Source organism: Vitis vinifera, chromosome 4 (genome assembly GCF_030704535.1).
Source record: "Vitis vinifera cultivar Pinot Noir 40024 chromosome 4, ASM3070453v1".
Taxonomy (NCBI): Eukaryota; Viridiplantae; Streptophyta; class Magnoliopsida; order Vitales; family Vitaceae; genus Vitis; species Vitis vinifera.
In genome coordinates this window covers 2,641,553-2,653,725 of record NC_081808.1, presented here as the reverse complement: position 1 = coordinate 2,653,725, position 12,173 = coordinate 2,641,553, and the positions used below count along the sequence as shown (strand labels likewise).

Genomic DNA, 12,173 nt, shown 5'->3' with positions numbered 1-12,173 from the left:
ATAATTAAAATAATGGATAGACTTCTTTGGTTTTTTTTTAGAATTAGTGCATTAAAATAAAGTATGAAAAATATTTTTTTTTTTATATGTAAAACGCTAGATAGAACATTATTTTAATAATAATTAAAAAATATATTTAAGAATTGATTTTAAAATTTATTTTGGACAAATATGTTTAAAATATTGCAAAACAAACAATTCTTAGCTGTTTAAGATCTATTTGAAAACATTTTTAAAACAACAAAAACCTGTTTCAAAACTTTATTTTTAAATTTTAATCATTTCTATTTTCAAAATAAAAGGCACTGGCGACGGAAGCTCTTGTCGTGACTATCAGTGTGTTTTGATTTGATACACAAAGTGAGACACATAGAGCCGTGTTCCCCTTCTTTATCTGTGGGTAAGATTTGCTTCTCGCTGGCAGAGTGGCTGGCTGTGGTTGTGGTTGTGGGACGTCGTACATGGGGGGAGGGACGCCAAAAGCAACATGGCATCGAGATCTCTGCAATGAGGGCGTGAGTATGCCAACCAACCCCTTAAAAAGATATCGCAATCGACGGCTTTTTCCTGTTACCCATTGACTTATACAAACTAAATTAACCAGAAATCCAATATATAATACTTATAATCCCTCATAGAGATATGAGAGATTCCTGAACCGAGGCAAAGGAGATGGGGGTGGAGATGGAGAAGGGTGGGTTGCAAAGGGTTGCTTTGCTTTGCTTTTGCTTTCCAAACCCTTTTTCTTTCTTTATTTATGAGGGTTGTTGTATTTTCTTTTCTTTCTCTCTTCTTTTCTCGTTTGCGCCGGACCCGAATCAGAAGCTAGGAAGGACTAGGTAGGCAGCCAGGCAGCAGAGTCAACTGAGAAAGAAGTCCTCACAAACGAACCGGTTCTGATTCCAAGCCACATAGCAGCGAGTCAGTGAGCTTTGTTTTACACAGATGTTCTCCTATTCTTTCTCTCACTTTTTCTCTTTTTTTATTTTTGTTTTTGTTTTTTAACTTTACTCGCCACCACCCGTGTTCCCCCCCCCCCCCCCCCCCCCCTCTCTCTCTCTGGTGTCAACGGGAACAAAAAGAGCCTCCAAGGAAGCTTCCTCCCTCCCTCCCTCCCTCCTTCCCACCCACCTCCTCCGCCATCTTACTAATAAAGCCTGCTCTCTTGCCACAGAAAGGCATCTCTCTCTCTTTCTCTTTTACCCTAATCCTCATCCTCGTCCTCATCCTCGCGCATTCCAGTTCCAGTTTACAGGTACATCCTCGCTCTCTTTCTGTTATGGTTTTGTTACGCTCAATCAGTGGAAGTTAGTGCTTCAATAGGTCTGAAGGATCCTGTTTGATGCCCTCTTCTCTTTTTCTTGTTAATCGCCGCCTCCTGAGCAGTGATTTGAGGCGAATTTCATTCTCTCGCAAAAAGGAACTTCCCCTTTTCAAAGCCCATTTTGATTTTTTTTTTCCTTTTCTTTTGTGGGTTGTTTCTTGTTTGTTGCAGTTTGCTTGTCAATGCAGACCGACGGTGGTTGCTGTGCTCCCACGGCCAGTAGGAAGAGAAAATTCCCTTTGGATGATCTCAATCAAGACCTCCTCGAAAGGGTTCTTTCGTGGCTACCGACCTCCGTCTTCTTCCGCCTTACTTCAGTGTGCAAAAGATGGAAATCAATTGCAGATTCTGCAACTTTCCAGCTAGCATGTTCCCAAATCCCCTCCAGGGACCCCTGGTTTTTTATGGTTGATCCCCACCTCAACCAATGGGTCGTCTTCGACTCCGCCGAACGGAATTGGAAAACCCTCAATCACCCACCCCTCCTCCAGCTCAACCCCAACATCAATTCCATTCCTGTTGCAGCTCATGGCGGATTGATCTGTTTCCGAAACTCCTCCGGCCACTACATTGTCTGCAACCCCGTGACAGGCTCCACCAGGCAACTTCCTCTGCTTGATAAACCCCCACAGAATCAATCCCTTCACGCCATTGCGATGAACTCGTTTTCCACATCCCACCACTCATACAAGCTTGTGCTGGTGTATGGTGAACTTTCCTCCCTCACATTTAGAATCTATAACTCAAGCGTGAACCTCTGGGAAGAAGAGATCAGGCTGAGCAGAAAGGCTGAAAACCCTGAAAACTCTTTCCAATCCGACCCAGATGATGATGATGAAACTGTATATTTCCTCAGTATTACGGGCAATGTAGTGGCGACCAACATGCAGAGAAGCCCATCTAAGCAGTACTCATCAGTCATCACTCGTAAAGATGGTGGGGAAGAGATCGTTTACTTCCTTAGCTCGTCAGGGACGGTGGTGTCCTGCAACCTCACCTGCAAACTCTTCTACGAGTACCCCAAGTTGCTGCCTGCCCTTTCCGAGTATTCCATTGATATAGTTGAATCCAAGGGAGAGCTCTTAGTCGTTGTGCTGTCTGAATTCCTGGAAACTGCCAGCCTCAGAGTGTGGAAATTCGACGAAGACACGCGGGCTTGGCGTCAGATTGCAGCAATGCCGCCGGCAATGTCCCATGAGTTCTACGGCAAGAAGGTGGATATCAACTGTGCTGCTGCCGGTCACCAGATACTAATCTGCATAAACTCCGGCGAGCTATGCAGATACATTCTATGTGACCTGGTGGCCAATCAATGGATTGAGTTGCCCCAATGTATCAAGGAAGATGAAGCCAAGGAGTTCATGTCTGCCTTCTCATTTGAGCCTAGGATTGAGGCTTCTGTATGAGAAGAACAACCCAATTTGGAGAAAGATCAGATGCGTATTTAGGAGGATTTAGGAGTGCTGTTTGTGATTCTTTTTCTTGATTATTTATCCTCACCTTAAGATTTTCTTGTTCTTGAAACCAGTTGCTCAATGGTATGACAATGTATTGCCTTATATTGTATCAAGTATTTAGTCATGTGAAATATCATTTTGGTAAAATGTAAAATTTCTTCATTCAATTTTTAGCACGGATTGATTAATTAAGTTTTAAAATTGTCTCGGATTTCTCTAATCTAACCTCTAAACTCGTTGAGAAGGATGTGTGGTTCATCTTGACGGTGAAGACGAAGAGAAGGAAGAGAGAACAAAGGAAGTAAAAGAGTAAAGTGGATTATGTATAGAATAATTTTGTTTTAGTAACTATAGTCTGTTCAATAATGATTTTAATATTTGTTTTTAGCATTTTTAATATTTGAAAAATAAAAGTTTTCAGAGTGTTAAAAATGTTAAAAAGTAAAAACACTTTCTAAAATCACTATCATATAAATTTTAAGTAAAAGTAGGAAATATGAATTCTATAAATCACATTCATTCTTATATCATTTTTTTTTATAATTTCTTAAGCAATTCAGTTCTTTAATTATAATGAGATATCAAATGTCCTCTAATATTTTTTTTATTTATTGGATTTTGATTTTGATGAAAAGACAAAATTGTCATATGTATGTTTGCATAAATTTTTATATGATATATATATATATATATATATATATATATATATATATTTGTACAATTTATCTACATACCCATTTTATTTTTTTTACATGAAATTTCTGGATAAAATGACATATTTTGACATTTGGAGATGGTAAATGATTGATATTGTTTAAGTAAAACTTAAAGGTTCAAATCCAGATATAATTGAATAGATTTTATAATTTTCAAAAAAATACATGAAATAAAATAAAAGTGTTTCAGAAATTTTGCTAAATATATAAAGTCTATTTGATAACTATTTTCGAAAACAATTATGAGAAATGACTTTTGAAAACTAATCTAAGATGTTTTGTAAAACAAAGTCAATTTAAGAACCTAAAATATTTTTAATATTTTTAAATATGTTTTAAAAATAATTTGTATGTTTAATGTTTTATTTTTAATCATCCAACTGTTTATATGATTATTTTTTAAAACAGTTCTTAAAAAATAAATGAAAATAGTAGGAAACAATTAAAAAATATTATTTGAAAACACCTTATTTATATTATTTAAGAACAAAAAATAGAAAACAATTTTTGAATTGTCAAATATTCCTAATTTTTTTGTTCAGATAATAGAAAATGAAATATTTAACAAACCGACTCTAATTTTTATTTTTTTTAAAGACATTTTTTAAGTTTAAAGTGATTTTTATAATTAGTGTGAAACGAAGGTTAAGACCTTATTGGATAACTATTTTAAAAAATAATTTTTTAAAATAGTTTTTAAAACTATTTCCATATTTCGTAAAACAAAAATCTAAAAACCTAAAATAATTTTAATATATTTTAATATTTTAAAAATAAATTTTATATCTAATATTTAATTTTTAATTATTTTATATGTTTATATAATTATTTTTTTATTATTGAAAATAAAAAATAGAAAAGGAAGTTTTCCCTTTCATGTTTATGTTTCTTTTTTTTTTTTTTTGTCTTATGGATTTTTGCTAAAAAAAAAAATGAAAAGCTATCAAATACATGGAAATGTGAAACTGAGGCTCACAGTAGAGTTTCCACGTTCTTGTAGTTGGGTGATTAATTTTAAAATTCTGTCATTGGAAATCTCTGTGTCTGAGGTGAAAAAGAAGACAACGTAACCCTAACCAAAGTAGAAGAAGAAGCTCATCAGGCAAGTCTTTATCTTCCTCCTCTCTCATCTCATTCCTCTTCTTCTTTCATTTTTTTTTTTGTTTTTGTCATGCTATTTATCGGGTGAATGCAGGTTAGTCGCTGTAATACCCCATGGCCTGGTCGGAAGGAGTTGAGGAAACTCGTCTTCTCATTGCGCCGGGTAACTCCCAATCCCCATATTTCTTGATTCTTAAGCATTTCAATCACTCTGAGATTTGCCTTAATGATTTTTTGACCTATAACTGCAGATGTTAATGCAATTGGAAATGGCTTAGGGCAATTTTTATCCTTTCGCCATCCCAAATCAGGTAATTTTAGAAGAACATTGATTTCATTTGTCTTTCCCAAATATTACAAATTTTTTGTTTCTTCATTTTCGTTTTTGGCGGGGTAGAAATGATTAATAAGTGATTGTTGTATCCGATTAGAATCAACTTATCATACTGACGCCGATGCAACTTCTATGTAAATTTGGGTTTTTTTTTTCTTCCCTGTTTTTCATTTCTTTTACCAGGACATTTGTCCGGTCTGGTGTGTTCCATACTGGTTGCTATTGTTGCCATTTTGTCATTTTTATATGTTAAGATAGGCTTGGGTCTTTTGGCACATACATAAATTTTCAAGCTTGGGATATTATATTGTTCACTTGTTTCACAGGAAAAGCGACATGTTATCTCTTTAAAAATGGGACACTCCAAGAACTTAATTGGTTTAAGCAATCTTACGGGTCTTGGTTCCTCGGGGATTATGTCTGTGAAGGTTGGTTTAATATGGCCATACAAAGTGTAATATTTGCTTATTGGATTGTTTGAATCGTTAGAAAATTTTGTGCTGTTAGATTTGACATTTCCATTGCATATATCTTTTGTTTTTCTGACAGATGGGCGCCTATATACTGCCACTATAGTTGATCCTGTTTTCATTATGTTGCCCATTTTTGAGGAAGCTAGGATGAAGGTATAATAATTGTCATTCATGATCCTTATTTTCACTACTGTGATTGGCAACATGGGCCTTTTTCTTCAGTTATCCGATTCAACACATCTTAAAATGGTAGTTTCAGTCATCCTCTTCCATTTTAAATCTACAATTTGGTAGTTGAACATCCACCATTGGTTTTATATGTATATTTCCTTTCATTTTCCTTGTGAAAGCATCCCACACCATGTGGTTCTATATACATGTGCTTTATGTTTCCTTGTGGAAGAATCCCACTTAAGTACTTAGAATGATGTCCATGCCAAGTTAATAAGTCTGCGAGGCCTTCTTATTTTTGCATTCTCCATTGTATATTTGGTATTTTCTGAAGCATATATTTGCTTCAGATATTGACACTATAAAATCTATTTAGTGTTGTAAATCAATTATCCTAGGCCATAATGTGATGTACTTCCTTATCACGATTATGGTGTTTTCTTTCAATAACTAGTATACCTTGCAAATGAATGCAGAAGAGGGACGACCCAGGGAAGTTCAGGCAATTAGATGAGATAATGTTCGTTAACAGCTATCCTGGATATCAACATTTAATACCCATTGCAGAGAATTGTATGCAAGTAGTTTGTGAAATCAAAGGTAATCCCATACATCTCTCATTCAATGGAAATTCTACTTGCAAGCATGCTAAGAGTTGCCAACTGGGATGTATTATGTCATATCAGATGCCCTTTTTTTGACAAATGCACTGACATGTCATCACTTAATAGGAAGTTGGAAAATACCCTAAGCTAAAAGTTGATAAATCTGAAGTCTCATTTGGTCTGTCCTTTTGGAAAGAGAATATATAGCATGTCAATTGGTTATATGTGTTGTTCAAAGTTCAGAATCTTAAGAATATGAATCCTGACTCCAAGATGTTTGTCATGCCATTGTTTTATCAAGCTGTTGTTGTTTGAATAATTCTCTTTCTCTCTCTTTCTGACAGAAATCGGATCCTCCAAGTTTTTTAGGCTGGATGACTCAAAGGTTTTAGCTTGGCTGTGCTATAAGGTCTGCCTTCATCTTTAAACCATTCGACCAATTGATTTCTTTATTCACTCTGCAAAATGACATGGTCATTACTGATGAAAAATCAATGCTATACTGCTGACCATTCTTTTCCTTCTAGTTTCCATTATGTTCTAACTTTGACATATAGATGCACTCATGAACAAAGTTTTATGAATATGTGGCCATGTTGTAAGACCTTATGAAGATTCTCATGTTTTTTATGCATTTTTTTCTTCTGTAATTTAGGTACACCAATTAAAACAGATTCTACCCACATTGGACAAAAACTATGCTGCTCGTGATAAGAAGGATACATGTATGGTTTTTGTAAGAAAGCTATTTATAACCTTTCTTTCCTTCTTTCTTTCTTCCTTATGTTCTTTCTTTCTTTCTTTCTTTCTTCCTTATGCTCTTTCCTTCTTTCTTTCTTTCTTTTTGATAAGTAATAAAATATGTAAAAAAGCATGAAAAGGGGATGGGCCCTAGTTGTAGGGAATAAGCAGAGAACCACCCAATCAAACATGCAAAAAGTTAAAAGAGGCTAAAGGGAAAAAGGAAAAAGGAAAAACCCTGCTAGCAAGCATGCACAACTACCACTCACCCAACACCAACCCAATTGACTAAGACAGGAAGAGACATATTTCCTTCCATCAGGCATCTATTGACTGTAAAAATCCAAACATAGAAAAATTTATCAAAAAAATAAAAAATAAAAATCCAAACATAGAAAAATCTATAGGAGTTTATGTGCAAAATGACACAAGTTTTTATTTCCTTATGGTTTATAATTTTGTCCAAAGCGTAAGAGGCTAACAGCTCAAGAGAAGCTTGCGACTGACTTCCCAAAGCAAAAGATTATTATCAATAGTTTGCAGGAAGAGTGTTGAAAGTGAATTCAATATGGACTGCATATTATACAAGACAAGTAGATGAGGAGTGTAAAGTGAGTTCATATGGGACAACAATGAAAGAAAGGTTAGAAAGGATTTCTTGGGATTTTAATAGACTATGGAAAGCCACCAAAACTTGAGGTCAAGTTTCCTCCTCTAAGTAGGGGGAATTGATGTGGATGTGTCCTTAAAAGTTTAATCAAAAAAGGAAGAAAAGAGAATGGAGAAACCAAGTTAGTTTAGTTAAGGGTCTTTTGATAATTTTGTAGATTCAGGCTATGTGAAGTCCAATTAGGAAAAGTTGATTTGAGTTCATAAAATTTTCTATTTCCTAAAGGTTTATAATTATGTTCCAATACTTATGAATTAGGAGATATAGTAGTCTTCCAGAAACAGTTAGAATCCAAGTAGGTTAATTGGATTCCTTATTAGAGTACTAATTGGTTTTGGGTTTCTAATACCTATAAATAAGGTTATTGATGTAAACCAAGAAAACAGTGAATTGAATGATATATATATATATATTTTTTTCTTATACATATTTGCTTTTGATGATGAGACTCTCTTTTCTTTTAGTTGAGATTCCTAGAAACATTACTGAAATTCCAAGACTTTATTTCATCTTTTTTTCTCTATCCTCTCTCTTTTACTGCTTTAAATATAATTTTTCCCCACTACCGCAGCCTTTTATCATGGTTGGTCTCTTTAAACCCTAAACTAGATAAGCTCAAGATGACCTCTTTGATTGCAGACAACCACCCTATGGTCGTCCTAAATCAGTTTTGGTGTCGGAGCAAAAGTTCTTGACTTGAGGGTACTAAATAAGGAGTAGAACCATTTATGCAACCATGTTTAAAGGCTATAATTTTCTAATGCAACTATTGGTGACCATACCAAGGGCAAACGAAGATGAGGATTGACAACATACTAGCTTCTTTTGGACCTTTTTGCCGAGAAAGATTATGCACTATGATTATTGATGGATGTGATAGGTTCATTATAGTTTCACAAGAACTTATTGAGAAGCTTAATCTAAAGATGAAGAACCATCTGAATTGCTATCAAATAGCATGGATAGAAGACATTTTGTTGTGTGAGTTCTTATTGTTTAGTAAATTTTAATATTAGTTATGATTTTGAGCAATTAGTGTGGTGCAATGTTTTTCCAATGGAAACTGATCATTTTCACTTTTACGACCATGACTTTTTTATCTAGGAGTCCAAAATGATGACTATTTTTTTTTTTTTGGATAGGTCTCCAAAATGATGACAATAAAAACACCTATACCTTTGTGCATAAGAGACATAAGAAAATTCTTCAGCCAATGAGGAAATTCCACCATCTAAGCAACTGAAAGAGAAATCAGCATCATTGGAAGCAAAAGAACCATCAAATACTTCAACTAAGAAGCAATTTGAAATTGACAATGAGGAAAGGGCTATGATGAACCTAGATTGCAGGATGTGATGCAACCTATCTCAGAACAGGTAGGTCTAAAAGAAAGTGTTAAGAGTGGCTGGTTGATTCTGGTTTCTTGATTTCTGAGGTACTAAAGAATAACTCAGTACCTATGCAAGACCTAGAGCATCTATCAAGTTCTAGATTTTTCTTTCCTAATTTACAAGCCTACCATTCACATCATAGGTATAGAGTTTGATTACTCCATTAAAGTAAGACAAAAATATCTCCTAACTCAATGCATAAAAATGCAAAATTAGGACAAAAATATATCATGTTGTGCTTTAGAGGTACACAAATATGAGTTGTGACCAAATATGTCATAAAAATGCAAAAAGAATATGAAAAATCAGTTACTATGTTGGAGCCAAACACAAATTATTCACTAATATATGCTATTATGCTAAGTTGATGATTTATCATGCAAAAGATAATGCTTTACATGATTACTGTGTAAAATGCTTGGATAAATTAGAGGCAAAACAATAAAAAATCATGATTTTTGTTAAACTCTCTTCTTTAGTAGGTAAACAATATCTTTAACAAGAAACCTGGAACCTCCCACATCCCCACCCTAATCCCTTGCCACTTGAGCCAGGGTTTCTGAAACTTGTTGCAAAAATAAATTATTATTTAAATAGAATGGAAAATAAATGGATTACTATGAAAAGGGACTACTAGAATATGAGGCTAAAATAGTTGACAGTAATTAAATAAAAAAGGCATTATATAAGGGGAATTGTCATATGACAATAGTTCCAAAATTATAGGGGACACAATGCTGCATTCTTAATTAATTTTAAAATTTTTGTTGGTGCAGTAACTGATGCGATCTCAATATTGGGGGAATACTTGGAGGATGAGCCTTGGTTGAAGCTTTTGTGTGACCATCTAAAGTATTGTTTCAAACTCTGAATTTTTCTCATCAACAAAAAATTATTAAGCTTACTGTATTTTACAAACTAGGAGAATAATGTAAATCAAACAACTTAGGCATGGTAGATGTATTCACATTCTCTAGTTAACTGATTGTGTTTGCAGGTTAAATTTATTGGATGCAACTATGAAAGCATCAGTTATTGAATTCCATCCAACTGCTCCAGACAATAGTTTAGGGTCTTCCAATCAATTACAGGTACAATCACCTAGACCCGAGGTCCCTCCATTATTTTAAAGAACTTTTTGGATGCTCATCTTTACTGTGCACTAGTGAGCTGCCTGACCCCTGATTCATTTATAGATTTTTTATACTGCTTCCTCTTAATCTGTTCCAGTCTTGGCTTTGCATGATAAAAAGATCATATTTGTAGGGAAATCTTTTGTGTTGAATTTAGCATATAAGTTCTTAGTCTTGAGCAAAAAGAATCCTTGCATGAGTACAAAGTTAGACTCAATGACCATGTGAACATAATCTTTTACTGCACCATGAGGTTTTAGTGTAGTGCTGAATGCACAAAAGGATGCATGGTAGGGATGGCAAAAGGAAAAACCCATTGGATCAAGTCCCCGAGGGGATCCATCCCCATTGAGGCAGAAATGGGGACTGATAATCGGGTTGGGTTGGGGGCAGGGGCAGGGATCCTATTCCCTGTCCCAATTATATTATGTCATTATTTATATAATTTTATGAATATAAGTTTTAAAAAGGTAATATACTAGATATAATTCTATATTTAGAAAATTAAAAAAATTAAATATTTATATTAAATATATTGGTTTATTATTATTTTATATATATATATATATAATTTTTCTTAATTAAGGATGTGGAATTTTTCCTCATAATGAGGATTCTCCATCCTCACCCTGCCTAGTTTTAAGACAGGGTATGGGATGAGGATGTGGAATAGATTTACAATTAGGGACAAAGGCAGGAGACCCCTCCCCTACCCTGCCCCGATACATTCCTAATGCATGCTATCTGCCTAAATATGTATTTTATTGTTCATGCTCAGAGACTTGTGATAACTTTTAAGTTTTGACTGATATTTTCTACCTCTCTTATCCCTGTCAGGGAAAGAGTGGGAATGAAAGAAAAACTACGAGACCTGGAAAGCAACCTAAAAAGGCAAAAGTGGAGAAAGATTCAAGAAACATCAAAGACATGTTTAGCAGGGCTTCTAGAAAGTGAAGCTGGACCTTTTTAGTTGAAGAGTGGACCACCCGTGAAAACTGGTAGGTATGTGTGGTGTTAGTATGCAGTCTTTACCTGTGCACAAGCTTTGACTAACATGCCAGTACAAGCTGTCAGTGCTGTATGTCTGGCATCAATTTGACCACATTGAGATTAAATATTTAGCAATATAGTCTTCCTGTTTGAGATTAAGAGAGTATTTGGTAAAACATAATACCAATTACTTCAAATATCCTCTAAGTTCTGGCATGCAAGATTTGAGCTCTATTATAGCCCTGAATCAGTACCTACCAAAAAACGAGACCAATCAGAAAGTGCCACAAATTTAACATGACCCTGTTATTCATATTAGAAACTACTAGACCAGGTATATGTTCTTATTGGTTTAGTGCGATGGTGGCTCTCCCATGGGAAGCGAGATCAACTCCTTTCTTTGATATAGGACGCATGTTATGAGAAATGATGATGATGACTAATTCTCTCCTCATGGAGCACTTATCTATCTATCCCATTATTTTAGGTCTGCGATTTGTGGTATGGATTGCAGCATTATATTTGTCGTAAATATAGTTTTTCATTATTGCTTAAGTTGAAACTATATATTTGTGGTTCCACAGTTTAGAAGGTGGAAAAAAAAAAGAATGGAAGAGGTTTAGCATCAGTGAAGAATCTGCATTTTTCAATTAGTGTGATAAATTATTCTTCCAACATGAGTGTGAAGAACTCTCCTTGTCCTTCATCAAGTTTAGCGTAGAATGCATTTGAATATCAATAGGCTGAGCACTCTGGAAACCAGTTCTGGAAACAAAGATTAACGACATATTTTTGTTGAGACAAAAAATGGGCGCTACAAGAAAATGTCTCAAAATAATAAACTCCACAGGTTTATGCGCTTTAGGACATTTAATATATACCTTTGGGGAGGTATTTGACAGAATATACTCAACAACACCGATTACTCTTTCTCGAGAAGGTAATTCAGTGAGTTGATAAGTTTGATTCTTGTGAAGGACACTCATATCATGTTGCTTCCCAAGTTTTCAACCACCAGAAGGTAAAGCCTATTAATAAGATAAGGAATAGAAATAGTGGACAAGGCA

The 12,173-nt window shown here is 34.7% G+C and overlaps 2 protein-coding genes across 2 annotated transcripts; both read left to right on the top strand.

The window, feature by feature from the left end:
• Positions 1 to 341: 341 nt before the first annotated feature.
• Positions 342 to 2,948, top strand: LOC100262953 (F-box only protein 13). The gene is made up of 2 exons (XM_010650181.3): positions 342 to 1,255; positions 1,496 to 2,948. Exon 2 carries the CDS (start codon positions 1,507 to 1,509, stop codon positions 2,728 to 2,730), a length of 1,224 nt encoding a protein of 407 aa, XP_010648483.1. The 5' UTR covers positions 342 to 1,255; positions 1,496 to 1,506; the 3' UTR covers positions 2,731 to 2,948.
• A 1,461-nt stretch (positions 2,949 to 4,409) lies between these two features.
• LOC100268103 (uncharacterized) lies at positions 4,410 to 11,303 on the top strand. The gene is made up of 11 exons (XM_002281042.4): positions 4,410 to 4,599; positions 4,693 to 4,761; positions 4,850 to 4,909; positions 5,259 to 5,360; positions 5,482 to 5,558; positions 6,053 to 6,176; positions 6,526 to 6,590; positions 6,837 to 6,906; positions 9,760 to 9,835; positions 9,981 to 10,074; positions 10,954 to 11,303. The coding sequence occupies exons 2-11, from the start codon at positions 4,713 to 4,715 to the stop codon at positions 11,068 to 11,070; spliced, it is 834 nt and encodes a 277-aa protein (XP_002281078.1). The 5' UTR covers positions 4,410 to 4,599; positions 4,693 to 4,712; the 3' UTR covers positions 11,071 to 11,303.
• Positions 11,304 to 12,173: the final 870 nt, after the last annotated feature.

Bases quoted from the DNA above. Each gene is read 5' to 3' on its own strand.
- LOC100262953 (XM_010650181.3), top strand. From the start codon at position 1,507: ATGCAGACCGACGGTGGTTGCTGTGCTCCCACGGCCAGTAGGAAGAGA.
- LOC100268103 (XM_002281042.4), top strand. From the start codon at position 4,713: ATGGCCTGGTCGGAAGGAGTTGAGGAAACTCGTCTTCTCATTGCGCCG. The intron at 4,762-4,849 runs GTAACTCCCAAT...CTATAACTGCAG, and splicing joins TCGTCTTCTCATTGCGCCGG to ATGTTAATGCAATTGGAAAT. The intron at 9,836-9,980 runs GTATTGTTTCAA...TTGTGTTTGCAG, and splicing joins CTTTTGTGTGACCATCTAAA to GTTAAATTTATTGGATGCAA.